The sequence below is a fragment of the Stigmatopora argus genome, chromosome 5 (genome assembly GCF_051989625.1).
Source record: "Stigmatopora argus isolate UIUO_Sarg chromosome 5, RoL_Sarg_1.0, whole genome shotgun sequence".
Classification (NCBI taxonomy): domain Eukaryota; kingdom Metazoa; phylum Chordata; class Actinopteri; order Syngnathiformes; family Syngnathidae; genus Stigmatopora; species Stigmatopora argus.
The window spans coordinates 13,306,376-13,329,142 of NC_135391.1; the positions used below are offsets into that span (position 1 = coordinate 13,306,376).

At 37.8% G+C, this 22,767-nt stretch overlaps 2 protein-coding genes across 3 annotated transcripts; both read right to left on the reverse strand.

Moving 5' to 3' along the window:
- Positions 1-3,837: 3,837 nt before the first annotated feature.
- Positions 3,838-11,572, reverse strand: cdc45 (CDC45 cell division cycle 45 homolog (S. cerevisiae)). 2 transcript variants are annotated; one of them, XM_077600800.1, is made up of 18 exons: positions 11,362-11,572; positions 11,187-11,246; positions 10,760-10,852; positions 10,553-10,690; positions 9,187-9,342; positions 9,044-9,102; positions 8,915-8,963; positions 8,766-8,827; positions 8,640-8,690; positions 7,825-7,941; positions 7,589-7,720; positions 7,416-7,514; positions 7,180-7,341; positions 6,442-6,580; positions 6,297-6,380; positions 5,252-5,370; positions 5,017-5,093; positions 3,838-4,173 (listed from the first exon to the last, which is right to left on the reverse strand). In XM_077600800.1, the coding sequence occupies exons 1-18, from the start codon at positions 11,410-11,412 to the stop codon at positions 4,109-4,111; spliced, it is 1,713 nt and encodes a 570-aa protein (XP_077456926.1). In that variant the 5' UTR covers positions 11,413-11,572; the 3' UTR covers positions 3,838-4,108. The 2 variants fall into 2 exon arrangements, with proteins under 2 accessions (XP_077456926.1, XP_077456927.1); XM_077600801.1 differs by lacking the exon at positions 8,640-8,690.
- Positions 11,573-15,959: 4,387 nt separating this feature from the next.
- plpp5 (phospholipid phosphatase 5) lies at positions 15,960-21,181 on the reverse strand. The gene is made up of 8 exons (XM_077601653.1): positions 21,066-21,181; positions 20,122-20,259; positions 19,683-19,791; positions 18,707-18,797; positions 18,551-18,614; positions 18,359-18,483; positions 17,452-17,622; positions 15,960-16,283 (listed from the first exon to the last, which is right to left on the reverse strand). Exons 2-8 carry the CDS (start codon positions 20,190-20,192, stop codon positions 16,114-16,116), a joined length of 801 nt encoding a protein of 266 aa, XP_077457779.1. The 5' UTR covers positions 20,193-20,259; positions 21,066-21,181; the 3' UTR covers positions 15,960-16,113.
- Between the last annotated feature and the right edge of the window lie 1,586 nt (positions 21,182-22,767).

Sequence of the window (22,767 nt, forward strand, 5' to 3'; positions counted from 1 at the left end):
AAAGTTATCTAATCTAATCTAATGAACCGGAATTTTTTTGGTTCTAGGGCATCAACTTTTGGTGACGTACAGTCTGTGAGCACATTTTTTTTGGTGTAATATTAGGATATTTAAGTCATATTTGGAGATTTGTCAAAAAATATGCCATTAAAAACATGACATTACTTTTGGTGACATTAGGTTAGTGTGAAAAATTTGATTTTGGAGGTTGATGTGATTTTTGCTGATAAAACTGACTATTGTTAATATAGGCAACATAGTTTTAAATGAAAAGATTTCAGAGGGTGGTGTCCCTTGAGATTTTTTTCAATGGAAAAAGTGTGCCATAGCTCCAAAAAGGTTGGGAAACACTGGTCTAGAACAGCCCCATCTTTTTCTATCAATCTGCACAATTTTTTGTATTGATATACCAAAATAATGGAGTGGTTTCAGCACCGCCTTCTGGCAGGTAGCAAGGATTCACAGAACTGTGGTTAAATTCCTCACTTTCGATTTAGAGCCAGCAAAGATTTGTGACTCAACGCAGACAATAGCCTGTCTTAAGGAATGACACCCCAACAGTGAGCAGGCTCAAGAGGTTAAAGGTCACAAAGGGCATAAGGGGGGGGGGGGCTGACAGGTTGACATGAACCTTTACACCAGTGTAGATCAAATCAAGCTCCTGGTGCAAATTAGTCATGTCACAATACATAACTTCATAATAATGCTCAATACTATTTTCTATACTACATATATAGCGGACCCAAAATTGATCATTATTAACAAGATTAATAACAAGTAAGAAATAACTATTTTTATAACACGTGCGTGGTCTAAGTAGGCTACTAGCTCGCTGATTAGGAGTGAACCGGTTTCAGTTCTGTTTTTCTTTAAGTACTAATTGGTTCAATTCATTAGGAATTGTGTCCAAAAATAAAAGCGATCTAGTACTTGGATTTTATTCCAAAGTTTAAAAATATATATACTTCTCGTCTTACGAGACTAGTTTCAATATTCTGCAATTGAAGGTGTTTTTAAAAAATGAATTCGGCAATATATCACAATGTTACATTACACCATTCTAAATCGATTCAAAATCTGTCTAAATAAATCAATACACCTGTTTTAGGTGGAAATAAACAATAGGTGGATGCACTTCCACTATATCCACTAGTGGGCAGCAGTCAGCTGCCATGCCCTGAGATCTAATATCTAGGGATCTAACCGTGCTTGGACGCACGCGGGCGCTGTTTCCAAGCTCAAGTCCCATATCAAATCCAATATTGAGTGCTTTAATATTTTTTTCCCATATTTAGAATCCTGCATCCAAGCAGGTTTGGACTATAAATCTGGTTTCACTAAAGCAAGTGTGCACTAAAAACTGAAAATTTTACAATGAAGGCCATCTGTTGTTCAAAGATAAAACATGTTTACTTTAGCGTAGAAATTTTTTTCAGAAATGAAATGGAAATAAATGTACTTTTAAGCCCATTTTGATTTGGTTCTTCCAAAATGAGAAACAAAAATCGCAATAATCGCCTTCAAGTGATGTATCGGGATCGAATCGTATCGCCAAATATGACACACCCCTACCTGCGACATTAGTATAATTTCCGAGTGATTATGAGTGGGACAAAAAAGTAGCTTACAGTGATATCGACCCACCAATACCACCAGTGATGACACTACCACTAAAATCCCCCACGTGGAGGAGGGGAGGCATAACCACCATGACGGTAAGCAACCTCTCCTCCCCCGAAAAGAAACAAGACAGTCTGCCCGCAGGACTACACGGCTGCAGGATCCTGCCTTGTGAGCGTTTATTTCCCTCAAGTGCGTGCTGCTTGCCACATTCCTCACATGCAGAGTGGTGGAAAGGGCAGCGGCCCCTCATCGGCAGAGGTGTATGGAAAAGGGGAGTGGGTGGAGGCCGTGTGATTGATCATAACTAAGGCCGGATGGCCGCGTGACGAGGACAAACATGAAGATATTGAATTATAGGAAAGATATCTTCTTGTTTTTAAAAGACAAAAAGACGCATTTTGTGCTAAAAACTCAATTTGTGTGGTTCTTAGTGGTGTTGCTAAAAATAGTCACTTCAAGGCTAACCCCATTCCCGAAAATTGTCTTGAATGGGAAGGGACGAAAATAGATACAAGGAGGAGAGGCTGCTAATGATCCATTCATGTTTAATTCTACATAAACGTTTTGCTGGAGATAAACAGCTTCGACAGGATAACATCGCCACAATGAGTTTGTTTAAACAGAATCATTACACATCTTAGCAGTCTTTGACCAGATAAAAGGTAAATGTCAACCACATTTAATTCAAGTTGAGCATTCACACCCGGACCTCCCAGATGTAATGAATTGGACTTGTATTGTTGTCAATGGCAAGGACTGAGTTAAATACCATTAATTTAAAAATTATAAAAAGTGGGTTCGATTCTCACTCGGTGGCAGTGTGATTGTGAGCGTGAATGGTTGTGTTTCATTGTTTGTTTCATCACCCACCTGCTACCATGAATGGCTGGGATAGGCTCCAGCACCCCCGCGACCCTTGTGTGGATAAGCGGCAGGGAAGATGAATGAATGAACTTTAGACTGTAATTGGGAGTGTATTTCTGTTTACAGTAATACCTCGCTTATCGCGGTTAATAGGTGGCAAGACCTGCCGCAATAGGCGGATACGCGCAAAGTAGGGACAGTGTTTTTATGGTGTCGCTTTAGTATTATTTGGACTTTTAAAACCCTCTCTACTACTAAGGTAGACACTGGGCCCTAGTGGCCAGAGAAATACTACCCTCCAGTTGTGACTTGAATCCCCCCAAATTCATTTTTGTACAGTAATCCCTCAAATATCGCAGTTAATGTAGACCAAACATGGCCGCGATAATTGAAAAATCGCAAAGTAGTGTCACAGATATAACTTTTTTTTCTTTCTTCAGTGCTGAGTCCTAGTAGCAAAAGCAGCTTCCGCTTACAAGTTTCAGCGTGGATTTTCACGTTTTTATGAAGTTTTTTAATCATTAATAGCGGGGAAAAAATCTGGGATAGGCTCCAACACCCCACGCAACCCTAATGAGGATAAAAGCGGTTTCGAAAATGAGTACTGAATTCGCGATAATCGAGGGGTTACTGTAGTATTGTTCCTAAATTATAAATTTTTGTTTGTGTTTGGCGGCGCAAAGTGGCAAGGGATTACTGTAGATTAATTTTAATGTTTTTTAAATTTATAATCTAATTAAATTGTTAAGCAAATAATTTAAAAAATAAAAATGATGCAATAATTAAAAACAACAAAATATAATTATGATGGACATATAATTTGCAGATATACATACCTGGACTTCACATTTTGGGTCATGTAGCCCACAGCAATAAAGCAATTGAAATATTGTGGATTAAATGACTCTCAATGTGTTTGTTGCCATTGACAAGAATACTACACATCTAATCATTTTTGACAGGAATGCCCGAGAACCATCATTTCGGTTTTAACGCCACTGAAACAAACAATTTTCAAGGATTTTCAAAAATTTGGCTCTCAACCATATGTGGGTGAGGATTATGTAATAACCGGTTGCTCAACTGATCATTGACCAACACCCCTTTCAAGTAGTGCCGTGGCCCGACAACAAATCATCAACGAGACACCTGACCTGCATTCGCTCTCAAGTGTGCACTGCGGATACGCATGCAACTTCAACAGAGCCTGAAGTACATTCCACTTCACCAACTCTTTCTTCGACATCGGGGTAGAGGATGAAACGCATTAAACTGTTAATGATTTTACATTGGCGCACAAGTCGGTTGATCACGAGTTTGTGCTTAAAAGAGCCAAAACAGTCTAAATAGTTCAGCTTCACTTTTTACACTGAAAACTCATGGTTTATTAAACAGGCTTAAAATAAACGTCTGACACAAATAGACACGAATATACCAACTAACAATAAAACAGTCACGACTTTACAACATTCTGTACAATACGGGGAGTAAACGAATTTAAAATCTTGAGGACTAGAATAAAATGAAATAAAAACACGGATAAAATGACTCTCACTTAAGGTGTGCTTTGCTCAAATACTGTATCTCAGTCCCACTTACATTCATTTAGAGTAGAGATGTCTCAGGACAGAAGAGTTATGAGTGCGTCAAGGAACTTGCTTCGGTCTTCAGTTTTCAGTTCAATAACTGCGAAGGAAGAAAATAGAACATAATTAGTCACGGCCAGCCGTCCCAGTTAAAATGACTTTGATATCTCTGGCTTTTAAAAGGCAGACAATCAATTAATATGGTGGTTGACAACAAGTGATTGACAAAAAGGAAGAAAAGTCTGTTAAAACGCGACATTTTCAGGGTTGAAGGCTCAAAAACAAGACTTTCCCACCAAATGTTTTGGTTTTGTACTTGAAACGAAGACAATGCTGCTCTCATCTGGCAATCTGTGGGAAATAACCTGTCTCTCTCTCCAAAAAAAAGTGCCCTCTAAAACTCTTATAATCTAGGGCGATAAAGCATTTATTCCGTGGATAAATAAAAATTAAGACAGGCAATTAAATGAAGCTACTTTTCTGTTGGTGGTATTTAACAGCGACATCAATCGGCCGTGTTGAAAACTACAGGGAAAATGTAATATAATATGCGTAATATGGCCGTTGCATTGAAAGAGAGATCGACGCTTTGATCCCAGGTCCATACCTTCCCGTGTGGAGTTTGCATGTTCTCCCTGGGCCTGCGTGGGTTTTCTCTGGGTACACCGGTTTCCCCCCACATTCCAAAAACATGCATGTTTTCCTGGTTGAACACTCTAAATTGCCCCTAGGTATGAGTGTAAGGGTGAATGATTGTCCGTCTCCTGGCTTGAAGTCAGCTGGGATAGGCTCCAGCACCCCCTAGCAATCCTTGCGAGGATAAGTGGTATGGGAAATGAACGAATGAATGCTTTCAATCGTGGTATATAATCCGGACTGTTAAGATTGTTGAAATCCGTGGTAAATTCCACATTCGCTAATACCGAATTGAAATTTGACTTACTGGACGTGTCAAAGTGGTCATGCATCGTTCTGGAGCTGGTGCTTTCTGCAGCCTTCTCAAATGCTCTGCCAAAGAAACTGAGAGGAAGAAAAAGAGACAAGCGTTCACAAGTCAAATAGTATATAGTATTGTTAGATATAGTATGTTGGATCGATGAAACCGAAGAGCAAAGCTATGGATGTCATACAAAGTTGGCCGGAAAAACATAGGTTGATTCTACAAAACCCAAACGTACTTCTTTTTGTCAGATGTTTCCAAATCAGGTGGGATTCCCACCACGAGGACGGTCCCTTTTTCCACATCTTTGGGAGCGGCCATGACGAGAGGGAGCAGCCTGCACCGCTTATTTCTCGTCTGGCAGAGGAAATAAACGCCAACAACAACTCATTTCACGACACTCTACAATAGAACCCGTAAAGTCCAACAAATATCCATTAATATAATATGAAATTTTTGGAACATTCATTCATTTGGGAAAACATATCTTCAAAATTAAAACTAAACTCTGAGATTATCAAAAGTCAGCTGCACGTGATACTAATTTATAGTGAATCAATTTCTAATTTCTAGGGAATGTTACTTCTAAATTTCTTACAGTCAATTGAGGCTTAAAATTATACATCTCATCATATTTCAAGAAAATCTGACATGGATTTAAAAATGCTGTAAAATGGGGCATTGACATCTATTTTATAATAGACAATATTTAAAATAGCAGTTTTACATAATTACAGTGCAATGTAAATAACCCAAATCTGGTGCAATGCATCACTGACCGAGTTAAAAATAGTAACAAAAATTGCCCAAGTAGTGTGAGATTGGCTGCAATTATTTTTTTTTTTTAAATGAATGGGACGTCTATCGTCAATGGCAGCCAATGAGTTAACATTTAAATATATGAATAAAGAAACACGATCTTTCAGACCCGAACGGAGCAAATTTCTAATCAAGTGATAGGATTTGGGACATCACTAAAACTAACGGTTTAAAACTCAAACTTAGTTTTCACATTCTAGCATTTAACAGTAAGAAACATTTAGATTTTCAAAAATCTGCAGCCAGTGACATTTCTGTAAAAATCGGAGAAAGAAGAGTCTGGTGTCATCATATCGCTGCAGCTTGCTTACAGCAATATTTCAAAAATGTTTATAATATGGCACCGCCTTGAGAGGCCTTAAAAACTGGAATGATTTATCCAACTTCCTTTGAGAAACATTAATTGTAGTGCAACTATTTCCATTTCGGGGTTCAAGTCTAACCTTTTAGAATGATCTACTCACTGATTGGATGAATGCTTTAAGGAGGTACTTGCAGAGCAGTGTCAAAGCCATGGGTTTAGAAAAGAGTTTGACATCAGGGGTGCCCTGTGGGAGACGCCAGATTTGTCAATGTTCAGTCAAAAGCATGATGTTGGGCTCTGTATACCTCCATGAGGTAACAGTAGAGAAAGGGTCCTTGCGACACGATAAGGTTGGTGCAGATGCAGCTGGCGACAGTTTGTTGGATAGCCATCAGTTTCTTCTTAGCCAGGTCCATGCCCGAGTGGAGACGCCCCAGGTTGCTCCTTGAAAAGCGGGTAGAGGTCGGTCAACCAGGATGAAGCATTACAGACAGACATTGAGTATAAATGACCTTCGTGAGAAAGAGTCCGAGTATTTAATTAAGTATGCAAAGTGCAAATTTCCCCTGACCTCAATTGGGGAAAAATTGCAAAAATACAATAAAATACGGAAATACCTGGCCACTTCGCAAATCGACTATCGCAGATTCACCACTTTGCGCCAAATATAGTATATAAAAAGTTCATCGTGTAGGAAGAAGAATACAAACATGAAATGGGGAGGGTCACAATATGAGAGTATTTCACACATCGTCTACCTTTCGGAGTTAAATAACAGTAAGAGAGGCTTTAAAAGTCCCAATAATATTAAAGAGACGACTTCAACACAGTGTCCCTATATATTGAGGCAGGTCTTGGAACCTATTAACAACGTTAAACGAGGTATTACTGTAAGAGCTTATGAAAAGTCATATTTTGACAATACTTAGGGGCCTTTTATACGACAACAGTAACGGGGGTAAAAACACCAAATATCCTTCTCTGCCTCCTGATAACCGGTATCGGTCCTGAAAAACCCACATGGGCCGATCACTATAAAATACCTTGAAAGTGAGTCCAGAGCTTTGATGAAGTTGTCCGTCTCACTCTCATCTTTCTCTGTGCTCTCAAGCAGAGCTGTGGAAGCATGCACCATGTCGCTGGCCAAGAAACGATTCTTGAAGCCAAAGTGGACACCGAATGTCTGTATACGGATATCTTTCAATCTGTCAAAGAATTAAAAATGTAAGAAAATCTGTCCCCTGCAGGAGGGAAAAAAACTTCATCACAACATCCACACCCGAATTTAGTAGAAGACTCCTCGATAACTTCTCGCAGGTTCTCTTTGATGGACACGTCCATGGAGGTGAATTTTTGACGTACTTGCTTCAGAGGCAGCCTGGTAGCAAAAAAAAAAAAACACCAACACATCAATACATTTCACACAAATCGCTATTTCATGGTGTAATTTACCCCATATCGGCCAGGAACTCCTGCAGCTTCTTCTGTCCATTTAACGTCCACAGTTTGAAGTGGCAGGACGTGTAGCATGAATTACTAAAGCTCTCATATAAAGACCAGTGCTGGTAGAGCGTCAGACGTAGGCTAAAGAAGAGGGTTAAGTCGATGGCTGCTACAAAACAATGTGCGTACCACAGAGATAATTGTTTAGACAGAGTGAAATCTGTCTCCAGATAAATGAAGGATACTCGTACTCAAAGGAGATCCTCATGCAGTCGATGGAAAGAGAGTTTTCATCTTCGTTCCGATGGTTATGTCGAGACACGTGCCGCTGCATGGTGCCAATGTCGGATACATATTTCATACTAATGAACAGAATATGTGAAAATATGAGATCAAACAAATTAATTACCGTATTTTCCGCACTATAAGGCACAACTAAAACACTTCAATTTTCTCAGTCTGTCTTATAATTTGATGCGCCTTTTATATATGGATCAATATTGGTTAATCACTGTATGAAATTCCCTTTAGCACAGCTCCATCTAGTTAATGTATAACAACTCCTAACCACTACTACTGCAGCTCCATGTAGTTGATGTACAGTAATCCCTCGAATTTCGCAGTTAAAGTAGACCAGACATGGCCGCGATAATCGAAAAATCGAAAAGTAGGGTCACCCCTATTAAAACTACCTTTTTTTTCTTCAGTGCTCAGTCCCAGTAGCAAGAGTGGCTTTCACTTACTGGTTTCAGCATGGATTTTCACATTTTTATGAACTTAAAAAAATAATAATAATAATAATAATAGCAGAAACAAATCAAAAAGTGAAGTTGCAATAATCGAGGGAAGACTGTATAAAAACTCATAAACACTACTACTACAGCTCCATCTAGTGTGTATACAATCGAATACGACTACTAATACAACTACCACCACGACTCACTAGACGTCAATGACGGTGATAGTTTTCCAATCCATTTTTACTGCGATCAATCCATGCCAACATCTCCCAGTCAAAATAGATTGGACATACGGCATGAGAATGAGGATATTTTCTCACTTTGTGACTTTATCATGAACCCACTGATCCGTCAGTCCGATGATAGCCCACCTGTCAAAAAGGGGGGGAAACGAATGTTTGCATGCTACGTTTTAAAACAGGATAAGATAAAAATAGAGAACTTACCAAAGCATGTCTTTAGTGTCTTTCGTGAACACCCATGCAAGTTCGAAGAACATAATGGCTGCCTTATTTAGAAAAGACCATTCAAAATACCATATTAAAAGGCAGCCTCTTCTCTAAGATACTTTAAGATCTCCAGATTGTCTACTCACAGATGTGCCATGGTATTCATACTGCTCGTAGTCGAATAAGATTTCTCTCCTGTCGTTTCAACAAAAAGCTGAATGTAAACACCCTTCAATATACAGCAGACCTTTAAATATGACTTGATAGCAGTTTACCGCCGTGCTTCCCACTCCCTCTTCTCACGTTGCCTCTCGATTCTCCTCTCAACTTCTGCCTGCAAAACAACATCGCACAAACAAAGGTTTTGTTTGACTTTCCTATTAGTGTTACTTTTGTTTTTTTTTAAGGAATGTCTTACTGGGTCAAATCTCCTCCGTTTGCCAGACGGCTCAGCGCCATTTTCACTCTCATTTCCAGAGTCGTTTCCCTCTTCCTCCTCCTCCTCATCATCCCGAAATATTTCTTCATAAGGAGGCACAGCTAAGTCATCATCTTGCTTTATCAGCAGTTTGATCTTCAAACAGCAAAATATTGATCATCAATGATTTATTTTTTGACAAATTGAACACTGTTCAAAGGCCTATAGTTTGTATCATAAAAGATATACTGTAGTTATGGTACTGCAATCAATCAGACTTTAAATATTGAAGTATGAAGTATGAAGAATATATCATAAAAGATATACTGCAGTTATGGTACTGCAATCAATCAGACTTTAAATATTGAAGCACAGAGCATCCTTCCTGCTTTAGGTTGCCAGATAAGACCAGGCTGTGTTAAAATACCAATTTTTGATTTTCAATCAGAAAAGTCAGAAGCCCACAATCTACACATTAACATTAGCAATCACCAAACAGCCCCACGTAACTTGTTTCTTCAAAGAAATAAAGAAAACTTTTTTCTATAACATTGCACACTGACAAATAATATTTTGTCATTTAATATTCTCCTCTGTTAATGCATTCATAGCACCCAAAAAGACAATTTTATTCATTCATCCATTGTAGCGAAAAGCTCTATCTTTGCCCAAGATGCTTCATAATATTGTAATATTCATATAATTTGTTCCTATTCCTAAAGCTGTGGAAACAGGGACGTGAACACAGAATCAAAACAATAACAACTCTACCATCGCAAACAGTCTTTATAAATGGGAAAATCTCATCTGAACCATTGAGGAAGGTCTTAGAAGGATTTCCACTGGGCAGGTTTCTTTAATGGCTATTGATATAATCCAAACATATAATGAACAAGTGCAAATCCTACATAACACTCTTTGAAAACTCAAAATACAAACTATTACAGGCAGGTGACAATTGAAGGACAACAGCCTAGCACGATCATTTATGAAAAGACTAAAGACCAGTGGACCTAGCACTGAAACCTGCGGTACCCCAAGACTGTTATTCCGCAAAGTAGGTTTTGTATTTTGTAGCCTGACGCACTGTGATCTCACAAATAAGTATGATTCGATTCAACCCATCGTTTATCCTCAGCCTACACAAGGGACTAAAGATGGAAATTAGCACTCGGCTATAATCTTACATATTTACATATACATGTTTATTAACATGAATATGTTCATGAATATGTGCTGTCCCTCATTAAATAAATAAATAAACTATTTTTCTCCCTTTGATGTGAGATGGGTGTTCATCCACTGCTTACACAGCTTTGTTTAATTTCAAGAAAAAAGGTGAGAAATGAGAATTATTGTCCATCACCTGAGTATCATTGTAGACATTAACCACATCGACTGGGCGGTGTGTGTCGCAAATAAATATGATGGAGTCATCGTCTGGTTGCAGCATTTGAAGGAGGTCAACGTTGGCACCGCAGTTGATGAGGACAAAGTATTGAAACTGCAACAACAATAAAACATGTTTTGCACTCAATACAGGAAGATCTCACATTATTAATGAGTTTCATACTTGATTTTTGTGTTCAAGGTAGGCAGTTTCGAGGTCCTGCCATCCCGTCACTGGTACCAGGGTATATTGAACCTGGTCGCAATGGAACAAAGCCTGAGGAAGAAAAGCCCGAGGATATACTTAATATTAAGTTTAACCTCTTTTTTGACACCGCCACTGAATCTAGTCTTTTGATGCCACGATAATTAGATGATGGCCATAATAGTGTGATGCAGTACTTGGAGACATTTTTTTGTGGTAGTTTACTTGCAGTACTTTATGAAAAACGTGTGATAAGCACTTCCAAAAAACATTTCATCAAGTTATGACTCTGCTGGTAAAGTGTATTTGGATATCATCTAGTCGCATTGATTGTTGTTCTTCTTCGGTCCCAATTTTACGTCACAACAACAAAGTCCTGCAGCTCGATTGCTAAATGCTAACTTACCTGAAGGATCTTACAGGCACAAAGAGCATCGATATCTGACGCCACCAGGAGCGCAACTCTCTAGAAAAAAAGTTTAAAATGTTAGAAGAACGCATTGGAGAGCTGAAAAGTGAAGTGAAGCGTTTCACTCTTTAGCTTTCGCAGCTAATTTCGAACTTCTAGTTCAGGAACCTACCTGGTTAACAACAACTTCGTAAAATTCTTTCCGAATATCCGTAACAAACATCTTGAAGAGCAGGAAGTAACGCTATCGTTGAGTCCTCGAAATTAAAATTGCGGGCCAAAGCGGAGCGTAGGTGACAAAAACGGCATTAAAAGTGTTTTTTTTCTGGGTTCTGTGTCAAGACACGAAGTACCGACAGCTGCGTCAAAACTGGAAATGTGGCGCCAAAAGGTTACGTCACACGCAACCAATCAGAGAAGTCGTCAGTGTGAGTGTCAAGCAGGCGATGCCACGCCTACAAAACACGGAAATTAATTCGTAAATAATAATGATATAAATCACATACATACTGCACTAATTACAACAAGTTTTTATGTTTGTGTTTTTTAAACTTTTAGCAATTATTTTTTTTTGTAGTGGAAACAGGATTTTTTTTAAATATAGACAGAAGTAAATACGCCAAAAAATAAAAGTATGATCTGAATATCTGTAGGCAGATCTAAGAAATTCTCTCTCACAATTGTTTGAGACTAAAAAAATGAAATAATTTCAGTATTACTGACTGACTGAAACCGAGTGGCTTTTTATGATTTAACGTCAGACGATGACAAAATAAAAAATAAAATGTGTAAACCTCCGGTTCAACAGCATGTTGATATGCACATGGATTTGCAGAAAATGTCTAGGTTATCAATGAAAAACGAAAACACAAAGCTCATGTAGGAACATTTTTTGGGTTAGCAAATGACATCACAACATAATACAATCACAAGCGTGTATCAGCATTAAGTAGCTGCTACATGGTCTTTACAAATGAAGGCAAAAAAAATGTGCCTGACAATAATAACCCATAAAAATGTTAGATTGTCAACAACCCAAATTTTTCTGAGAAAACCAAAAATATTCATTCACCGGATGCGCTACACATCCAATCTCTTTTGACTGGGAGAGTTGGCACTGATCAATCATCCAGCTCAATGAAACAAGAGCATTCACACAGACCTCCCAGTTAAAATGAATTGGACAGCGATCATTAATAATAGCAGGCAATTAGTTAACGTTTTTTGTAACCAGCTGACAATATCAGAGGAACACGTCGCCTTATTAAAATATACAAAGTGATGAAAAATCAGGCAAAATTCAAGTCAAATTCCTAAATGTCCAATATTAAGCACAGTCAATTATACAGTATACCACTATCCTACTAAAGTGGAATTTATATATATATATATATATATATATATATATATATATATATATATATATATATATATATATATACATACACATATGTGATATATATACATATAAATACATATATTCATATATATACATATATATGTATATGTATATGTATATATATAGATCTCTATACAGTGGCATTTAAAATTGTAAATATGACAAATTTTTGTGAAACGCTAACACCATCTTTAAGACAATGATCATCACATTTTAATTATGGTGCCCAAAAATTAAAATAAAATTTGTCACAAACAAAATTGGAATGAAAACAATATTATACATTTACAAATCGAACAAAGTGAGAAATGAAAAAGCACGGCCAAATTTGGTCTGAAATGAAGAAAAAGTGCTTATACCCTGCAAAACTTTGGCCTATTCCACACAAAAACACCAAAGACTAGTTTCATACAAATATGAAAATGATCTAAATCCCTGACTAACAGGAAGATGTCCCTTCTTATGATATATACGATTGAGACAAGTCTCAATTGAACTGTCTCATTTTTGACAGCAAAATAAAAGAAGTATTTGCACCCCCAAAACAAAAACAAAGCCCTACCAATGAAGTTAATTTGTCAATGTTTTTTTAACAGATCGACTGAGCACGTGTAAACAAAACGTTTGTGAAAACATAAAACTGAAGTTTTTACAGCTGGTGAAGAGACTACGATTAGTTTTATCCTCGTAGCAAATGTCACCTTTCAATAAGATTTTCAAGTCATTAGCCAATTCACTTTTGTCTTTTTTGTATTGTGAAATTATGAAAAGTATTCATTCATCTAAGAATTATTTTATTAATATTATGAGCAACCCTGAGCTAATTATTCTGGGCCTTTTAATGATATCTAAATCATTATAGCATGGAAATTTTGAAAGAAAAAAAATGCTAGCAGCTCATGAAGACATTGTGATCCATCACAACGTCAAGCGTGACTTTTGAGTTTTGAAATCGATTTCGAAAGGGCGATTCAGCAATTGATATTGCACCAATTGTTAAGCCTGACTATACGTGTGACATGCTAAAGTGTTTAAGTTATTGGATTGGATTGGATAACTTTATTCATCCCGTATTCGGGAAATTTCATTGTGACAGTAGCAAGAAAAGGCATAGTTATAAGTTAGACAGTATTAATGATTGCATGTTGGGGATGTACAACTAGTTTGGATTGAGTGTTTATCGGTGTTAGATTATTGATGCCTTGATCCACATGGCAAGTGTGACGGGTTAAAAAAGTGTATGTCAGTGTTCGATTGTTGATGCCTTATGCAAGTAGCTTGGCCAACACGGAAGATTTCCTTCATACCAGTAAAGTTGGATTGAAGAAGCAACAACGAATCACTGATTGTGATTATTTCTCCCTGTGTTTCAAGGTATGCTGATTGTTGTAGAGGCCGGTTGAGTTTGTGGTTTGCACGATACACTGTTTAGCATGTGAGAAAGAAGATAATGTTTAGTAATGTTTATTTACTTTTGAATTGCGAGCGTGAATGTGCGAGTCCCGGGTCAAGCACATGTATGTAACATTTAGTACGCTACCTTTGGCCGCCATTACCGTTACCATTATTAGTAGAGTGTCTATGACGGTCATGGCAAGGAATTTATGTTATTGATATTTCATTGTTTACCCTGTTGAATAGTTGAAAAGGACTTCTCGTAGTTGTAAAAAGAAAAGATAAAACAAGTTATGACCGTATGTTGAACGGGTGTAATTGTACATTATAGTTTGGGTTCTAATGTGTTGCTAATATGTATATGGGTGTAATTGTATATTATGGGGTTTTGTGTTGATAAAGATACCAGTAAAGTTGGATTGAAGAAGCTACAACAAATCACTATTGTGATTATTTCTCCCTGTTTCAAGATAAAATGCAGGGTGCAACATACGCAACAATACACAAATGAAAATCACAGCTAAAGAGCAAATCTTTTGGAAATGGGCCCTGGTTTCAGTATTATATTGATATTCTTTGAACACAATGAAGTGAACCGCAATCTAAATCCATGCAAAACAAATATTACTGTTGCACCGAAACCATCTTTGGGGCTCCCGATCGATTTTGAGACTCAGTTGTGTGGTATCATACATATCTGTACGAATACCACATTTTATGAGAAAATATTTTTTTTTCTTTTAATACTAAATTTCTGCAAACTCATTTTAATGTAAAGTCATTGCTGGGTTTGACACTGCTTAACTATCTGATACGCATGAGTAAAAATGACTAGCATTGGTATCAGTGCAACACTAATAAATTGGACGCGTGAAATCTTTGATCCGACTTGTGTGCATACATTTGTTTGGACTAGATTTGAATCTAGAAGTTTCATTATTTTGCCTTACTTTTATGGCAACTCTTGATTCTAATAAGGACGCTAAAGGCACTCTAAAGTGATATTGACCCAATGTCTCTCTCCCCACATACACATACTGGTATAGTAAAGGTTAAGTAAAATTATGTTGTGGTTGCATTCAAAATAAATTAAAACAGTAACATAGACATGACAGTATTTCACAAGAAACGTTACCTGTCCTGTCTCATATGCATATGAAGGATTGAATATGCATGGTCATATACATTTGGTCAATATTCCCCATAGAAAAAAAAGACAAAACAGCTGGGCTAGTGGTTAGCGCGTCTACCTCACAGTTCTGAAATCGAGGGTTCAATCCCAGGTTCAGACCTGCCTGTGTGGATTTTGCATGTTCTCCCTGGGCTTGTGTGGGTTTTCTCCGGGTACTCCGGTTTCCTACGAATCCCCAAAACATGCATTCTAGGCTAGTTGAACACTGTAAATTGCCCCCAGGTATGAGTGTGAATGGCTGTCCATCTCCTTTTGCCCTGCAATTGGTGCCCGTAGTCGGCTGGTCGAGGCTCCAGCACCCCCCGCGATGCTTGCGAGGATAAGCGGTATGGAAAATGAATTAATGACTAAAACTGGTCTTAAAAGGGCAGCTCGATTTGTCTGTCGTAACATTCTCAACTGCCCTTTTTGTGTGTATTAAAAGGATTAAAGGGTTAATTAAGAAAATAATTACTAATCAACTTCCTAACTCGGTTTGTTTAGTTCCTAAAAAGATGCTGGAGTCCACTTCATGAAGGCCTGAATGTTTGACCATTTGCTAAAGAAGCCTTTAAATCACAAAAGAGACGACATTTACGTAAGCTGCTGGTGCAAGACAGCATTTTGCGCCCCTTTTTCCTTTGCTGCTGTTTGATTTACAAACAGTTCCAATGAAATGGGGTCCCTTTCCCACTTTACGCTATACACCCGCGTTAAAAGCAATCGTCACTGAAATCACGCTTCTAATCAGGAATGCTTTTGTGTGAAAGCGTGAACAAAGGATGTAAAAAAAAAACGTGATGAGTGTCTTTCAATGGAAAGTAAATAATTTCTATTGACCTTCTCTTCCGGTTTCCCCTCCAACTCAAAGTGTCCACCCACAGGCAAACAGAGTTTCCAGAATAAACCCTGGAAAGCTACGATATGCAGCAAAACAGATCAAATGCAAGCGGGTGTTTTTACATGGGCAGGATGTAGTTGGAGTTAGCCAACTTGCGTTCCTGTGCAGCGGGGATATCCTCTCTGCGACTCAGGGGCCGGTAGGAGTCGGGGTCGCGAAGCGCCGGGTAGTGCTGCCTGTAGCACAGCCAGGCAAAGCCCAAGCCTAGCAGAGAGCCCACCAACACATCTGAAAGTAGGACACCAATGACATTGCTCAATTAGCATGAGGGATATCTACTTTCTATTGTGCTCCTGGAAAGCAGACTTTTTTCATATTCATGTTTAACCAAAATAAGTCATTAGCGAACATCAGCGTTTACGTTGCACAACAATAACATTTTTAAAAATACATTTTTTGACATTTTACGGGCCAAAAACTAAAATGGGGCATTAAGGCCAACGAAACAGAAAGGAGTACAAGATTAAAGTCATACTAATAGCACAAGAAAAAAAAAGTCTTACTCTGAGCACAGGGAGAACACCAGAATGGGGGTTAAAAATCTGTCCAATTAGCACTACTGTGCTATTATAATATCGTATTATTATGTATAACAAATGTATTAGCTGCTATATACTTAGCGTAAATTAGATTACTTTACCTGGGAGCTACGACAAAGTATTAGTATAAATCCTATTGATTATAATTTGATGTAGATCAAGGGTGTCAGACTTGAGTTGGTTCGCGGGCCGGTTTAACGTCAACTTGATTTCACGTGGGCCGGACCATTTTAGATATAATATTTAGATTTTTTAAAATAAATGGATTAAAAGAACTGGATTAAAAGCCCTGAATATTCAGTTTTTTTAAATAAATGGATTAAAAGAACAGGATTAAAAGCCCTCAATATTCAGTTTTTTATAGATCTAAAACAATGTTTATTTTAGCTTTTTTAAAGATATTTTTAGATTTTACAAAATGATTTTTGAACTAAAAACAGAAAAAACTGATTAAAAAATTACAATTATTGATTTAAAAGGGGGAAAATCAGGAAATTTAATATACATCTATACTCTTCATTTTATTTTGATCCTAGAAACAGAAAGTTGGCACTCATGATTTACTTTCTCGGGCCACACAAAATGATGCGGCGGGCCAGATTTGGCCCCCGGGCCGCCACTTTGATACGTGTGCTGTAGATGAACCAAAAGATCAAAGATTTCCTCACAAAATGCCTTCAATATTATTGATTTTAACAGGGTTTGGGTGCACTATGTAATGTATACTCAGACACACATTTTCAGTGATCGACAAATCCCTCAGAATTGATTGAATCAGACCCGATTTTGTTTGGCGGAACGTTGTCAACCGTTTACGTTTCGTTGAAGGACTCATTCAAAGCAGAAAACACCCATACCTTGCCAGTGATGTTTGTAGTCGCATGTTCTAGAGAGGGCGATGGTCAGCGCTACGATTAAAGGGGTGAGGAAAGCGCAGAGCCGCCAAGCTTTGCCTTGGCCAGCTGCGTTGAAACATCGCAGCTTCCCGCCGATATAAAGCGCCGTGAAGCCGAGGCCGGCAAAAGCAACTGGGAAGACAAATATTTCAGGACCGAGATTAGATGTATTCTCATGTTAAAATAAAAAAGTTTAATGGAGCTGATTTATTCTATTATCTCAATAAAATATGTCCAGGTTATATACCCCACAAATTATCATTATATAGTAAATGTATGCTTTATTGTTTTGAATGTCATTGTATATATTCCTGCGTTGGAGATATTGAGACTTTCTAAATCAGGGGTGTCAAACTCAGTTTGGTTTTTAGGGCCACATTATTATCAACTCGACTTATTTTAATTTACGTGCGCTTGACATCCGATCTATTTTGACTGGCAGTGTGTTCGGAATTCGCTTTTTTGTGAATGGCTATAACGTCTAGACCCCAAATTGAAGACGACCGACACTTTCCCAATCTTATCTCAATGCAAAAAATCACCGTCTTATATTCGGGCCAATATGGAAACTCATTGACCGCCATTGAAGGGACTGTTTTGCTGGCAAGGGGGGCGAATGAACGAATGTGATAGCGATTAGGAAATTGAGTGCAGTAGGGCACGCACTTGATCTCACAACTCACAAACATCTGGTTTTGCGACACCCATATGAAAAAATGAAATAATTAAATTATATGAGTACAGTATGAATGAGCTATAAAGTGCCCTGTCAGGTAGAACAATCCTGCGGGCCGGATCGGACCCCCTAATGGGATACTTCCAGCACCTTTGACAAGCCAGGTCTAAATTGTATGTGTTGACGTCTTACATGAAGAATGTCCACTAGGAAAACTTTTTCTTCCCTCCATGACCACGTCTGGATCGCCGCTGCAGCGTAGCTCAAGGTTCATCTGCCCGTCTGGGAAACAGCGGTAGAAGAAGTCGGGCCTCGGCCTGATGCAGAAACAACGATGAATTCAAGACTGGTTTGCTAATAGTATTATCACGGAACCTGTTTTACCTGCCAACTGCAAGTTTGATGACATTGGTGAAAACGCCGTTCAGCACAAGAGTCAAAGTCACAGCTGGATAACAGGAAAATGATAGGAAGAACAAAAGAATAAATTCAAGTCCCAAGTCAAGAGACCACTGTACTTACTCTTAAACTAGCGCTCACCTAGTGACGCTTCCTTGGCGTCGCCTCGCTCTGACTTGGTCAAGAAGGTGAAGATCATGATGACAGCCAGCGGTGTAAAGAGTGCAATGCTCTGATATAGCAAAAAATAGAAAATAATTACAAGATAACAGTCCAGATTTAAATCAGATTAAAGATGAAAAACAATATAACAAGTTAGCTCAATGTGCTTTCATCACATGAAAATCCACAAAAACACCAATAAACACATGAGTCACATCCAATCATCAAGACAAAAAAAATGCAGCAAAATTAGATGATAAACAATTTGAACTATATGGGTAATTATGAATACACTGTGAAAAACAGTAGCATTGTTAGCCCTGATTTAAAGGAGCTAACTGTCTGAGCACAGTTCAGATATTCAGGAAACTTTGTTCCGGTGGAGTGAAGAATAATAGTTGAATGCTGCCTCAACCGGCTTGGCTTTTGTTCTTGAAACACACAGCAGACCGGTTCCAAATAACTTTGCAGGTACTTTGTAGAGGTCAAATACTCCAAGCATGTTGGTTTTAGTATTTTATAGTCTATTCTTTTCACTCACAGGAAGCCAGTGTAATATAGTCCACTTCCTTTGTATTTGTAAGGACTCTGGCTGGCAGCATCATTTTGTATTAGCTGCAATTTCCAGACTGATTTTTTTGTTGAGAACTATTAATACACCATTGCAATTGACAAATCTACTCTAATTTAATGCACGGATAGGTTTTCTAGGTTTTTCGGACAAAATTTCATTTTAATTCTGGCTATATTTCCAAGATGGTAATGGGCAGATTTAGTGAGGAAATTTAAATGGGTGTCAAAGTTCAGGTCAGAGTCCATAATTGAGATTTCTGACTTAATTTATAGCTGTCAGTGACGTTGAGCCAATTTGAGTTTTGAAGATGTTGTACTGTTCCATAATCTGAGGTAGAGGATAAATATAGATTAAAAAAAAGACAATTCTTATGTAACTTACAAACATAAGTGATGTAGGGACGTGATCTTGATCCACTCTGCTGTATTTATACAACCACATCTCTTCTGGCTGAATCTTGCGGTAGAAAGGTGGAAGCTGCTCCGTCACCCTGAGCAGGAGAACACATTCATATTCCCATTTTTAATGTAGATATCTTTTTATCAACTAATCCATTTTTTGTACATAAAACAAGCAAAAGAGCTCGTCATTTAAACACAATGATAGCAAAAATTCACTTTTACTTTTCACTCCAAAGTACATTAAAAAGCTTTTTTTTTTTACTTTCACTGAGTAAAAGAAGTATGATTCTACGTTTATCTTTTGTATCACAAGTGCATTTACTCATGTGCAGATCTGAGTATTTGCAACGTTGCTGATAATAGATTGCTCTAACTATCAAATCTTAAGAGATGCGCAGAATTGTGTGGAGTAAACTTACAGGAAAACTACAAATAATGCTAAGCGGACAGAGATTTCCGCCAGGAAACCTCGAAGCAGCCTCCTCTTCATTTTGTCTGTCAGAAGCAACTTAACTTGATATAACACATCACCTCCTGGTCTCTATCCTCCTTGGACACTGGATGTGAAAATAAAAACAAATATACATTTTAAAACTTAATCATTACTACAAAAATACTCAGTAATTTATTTGTTTATAATGGTCTCTCATGGATTTGTGTGTTTCAAGAGAGAATGTAAATAAGAGAAACATGAAACGAGGCAAAGACCGACGGTATAAACTAAATATGATAAGAAGCAGAGCCGCATGAGGCTCGAGAGCCACGCGTTCGCCACCCCTGCTAGAGGCTATGTAAGACATTTTATAAGTGTTTTTATTGAATGCTTCTCGAAAAACTGAACGGAATAACAAGAAATCGGCTATATTTAAGCTAATAGCATGAAATCATTTGGGTTCATTAGAATGCGACCTACAAAATGGAGTTAGTCAAGTGTCAAAGGTTAAACCTGATGTTATACATTAAATAGCTTATTCGAATAACGTTTTCTAAAGTTCCCTGAATTTTAATTTAAATATTATATAGCGGGTTTACAAGAAAAGCGACAGTCGAACATAATCGACCGAGCGCTTTAACACGTTTCAGGAAAACTGTTCGGTTTGAACAAGGCAAACTTATTAAGATGAAGTCCTAAAATACACCTCCCCATGGCTTTTGCACCAACTCATATTTGTGAAAATAAATCCTAAAAAGTGCCATGTTAAATATTAAACCGGTCACCAAATGTGACAATACTTAGCATCGCCTTGCACGACCGGCAGAAACCGAAGCTAAGCTAGCCGACCGGGGTTTAATGTCTGTCACGTTTCCACCCAAATCACAAGGAATGATGCAAAATTTCCCATTTAATATTTAGCCTTCCTACCTCGCAATTTTCGTGTTTAAGCCGGTTATTATATCAGAATAGGCCGAGGCATCTTCTTCCCGCATTCGACACTGGAGGGACACTCCATCCAACAAAAACACAAAGCGTTTTACCCATCTTGCAGAAAACATATCCGTTTACATGTTTCAAAATAAAACGTGTGATTCTGTCTAATCAGTCTCTAATTGTAATAATATAACTTTCATTATTCATATTTCTGGATAGCTTTTTGTTCAACCAACTATTATTGATTCTGTGTATGGGGTTGGCTTGTATTTGGCGCTGGGCGCTGAGAAGAATGGTTTTATTTTGAAATACGGAATTGTTATTGACCCAAGTTTGTGGACTTGACGCGTGGATGTAAGTGGCCACGTCACGTTACGAGTGAAGAGGCTTTTTGATGCTGTCACTGTCAAGCAGCAGTGATTAACTTTCTGTGCATTTTTAATCATTTCCTGTTGATTTTAAGGAATTTCCGAGTCCCTTATTTTAGATTTAGGGGTATTTAAGTTCACTTCCTGTTAACAAGTCATTTTTATTCCATTTGAAATGAATATAGTGCAATTGGAAATAAATGGGGATGTTTTGGCTGAACCATACATTTTGGTCAAAGAATGAGTCTTTATTCTCCCCTCCTCATCAAAACGGTTTGGACATCTAGCGCCATCAATGACAGCCAATGAGTTGAATGCACTGTAAGGGTTTAAAAAAAAAGAATTAATGCATGAAATTTTGAGACACGTCTTTAGCTGCAAATTTTGAAAGGCGACATGATCCAAATCCTTCACTGAGACAGAGTACAGCTTTATTAAAGTCAAACTTCAGGCATGTCTGAACTCTTCCAACTTAACTTTTGAATGAAAAAAAAGGACAGAAGTCATATTTTCAAATAAATGTACAAAAAGAGTGTCTTCCCAACAGTCACGCACATTTAGAAGCGTCATTGTACAAGCAACAAAAAAAGCACGCCACAGTAACATGATCCTATGTAAATACAATGCAAGACTATTTACAAGTTCGCCAACAATATGCAGTAACACAGGTTGAACAGTAATCAACATGGTGGTCGTGTTTATCCACATTTTTCATTGAAGCAACACCAAGAGAGATACAAATGACCCCAGTTAGTAACTAAAAAAAAATCTACTATAAAAAAATGAAAACTGAGTGCTTTGCAGATGAGCTTTTGCGCTGCACAACACTTCATCTCTACTGCCTGTCAATAAAAAACTTAACAACAGTCAGCAAAATTGCACAAAATGATGTTACAGTGAACGAAAACTTCTAAGCACTAGAGGATTGCTGAGTCTAATTTCAAGAATAGATGGAAAAAAAGATTCAATTATGCTTAGAAAAGTCATTCTGAGGCTTTCAGGGTCAGTTACAAGGGAACAAACATGCTAGGGTGTTTTTCAGTAAAAAAAATACATGGCACAAAGAAAGAAAAATTGCTTTTTTGTAAGCAAATGAAATGATGCTACTCACAAATGAAGCGTTCTAATACTGCCACGAAATCAGCGAAATGGGGAAAATGGCACAAAGCGACGTCATGCAATTTGCATGTGCAAGAAAAACCAAAGGCTGCTGCCTTTATTACAAAAAACATAATAAAGAAACAGAAACTGCGCTGTGATTAGGCATTTTTAAGACTCCAACATAGACATTTCCGCTGAATCATTCACCTTGAAAAGACAAATACCAA

Bases quoted from the DNA above. Each gene is read 5' to 3' on its own strand.
- cdc45 (XM_077600800.1), bottom strand. From the start codon at position 11,412: ATGTTTGTTACGGATATTCGGAAAGAATTTTACGAAGTTGTTGTTAAC. The intron at 9,343-10,552 runs GTGATGGACAAT...TGCTGTTTGAAG, and splicing joins ATGTCTACAATGATACTCAG to ATCAAACTGCTGATAAAGCA. The intron at 8,691-8,765 runs GTAAGTTCTCTA...CCTTTTTGACAG, and splicing joins GACACTAAAGACATGCTTTG to GTGGGCTATCATCGGACTGA.
- plpp5 (XM_077601653.1), bottom strand. From the start codon at position 20,192: ATGAAGAGGAGGCTGCTTCGAGGTTTCCTGGCGGAAATCTCTGTCCGC. The intron at 17,623-18,358 runs GTAAGACGTCAA...TTGTCTTCCCAG, and splicing joins TCCTAGTGGACATTCTTCAT to TTGCTTTTGCCGGCCTCGGC. The intron at 16,284-17,451 runs GTATGGGTGTTT...TCCTACTTTCAG, and splicing joins CTACAAACATCACTGGCAAG to ATGTGTTGGTGGGCTCTCTG.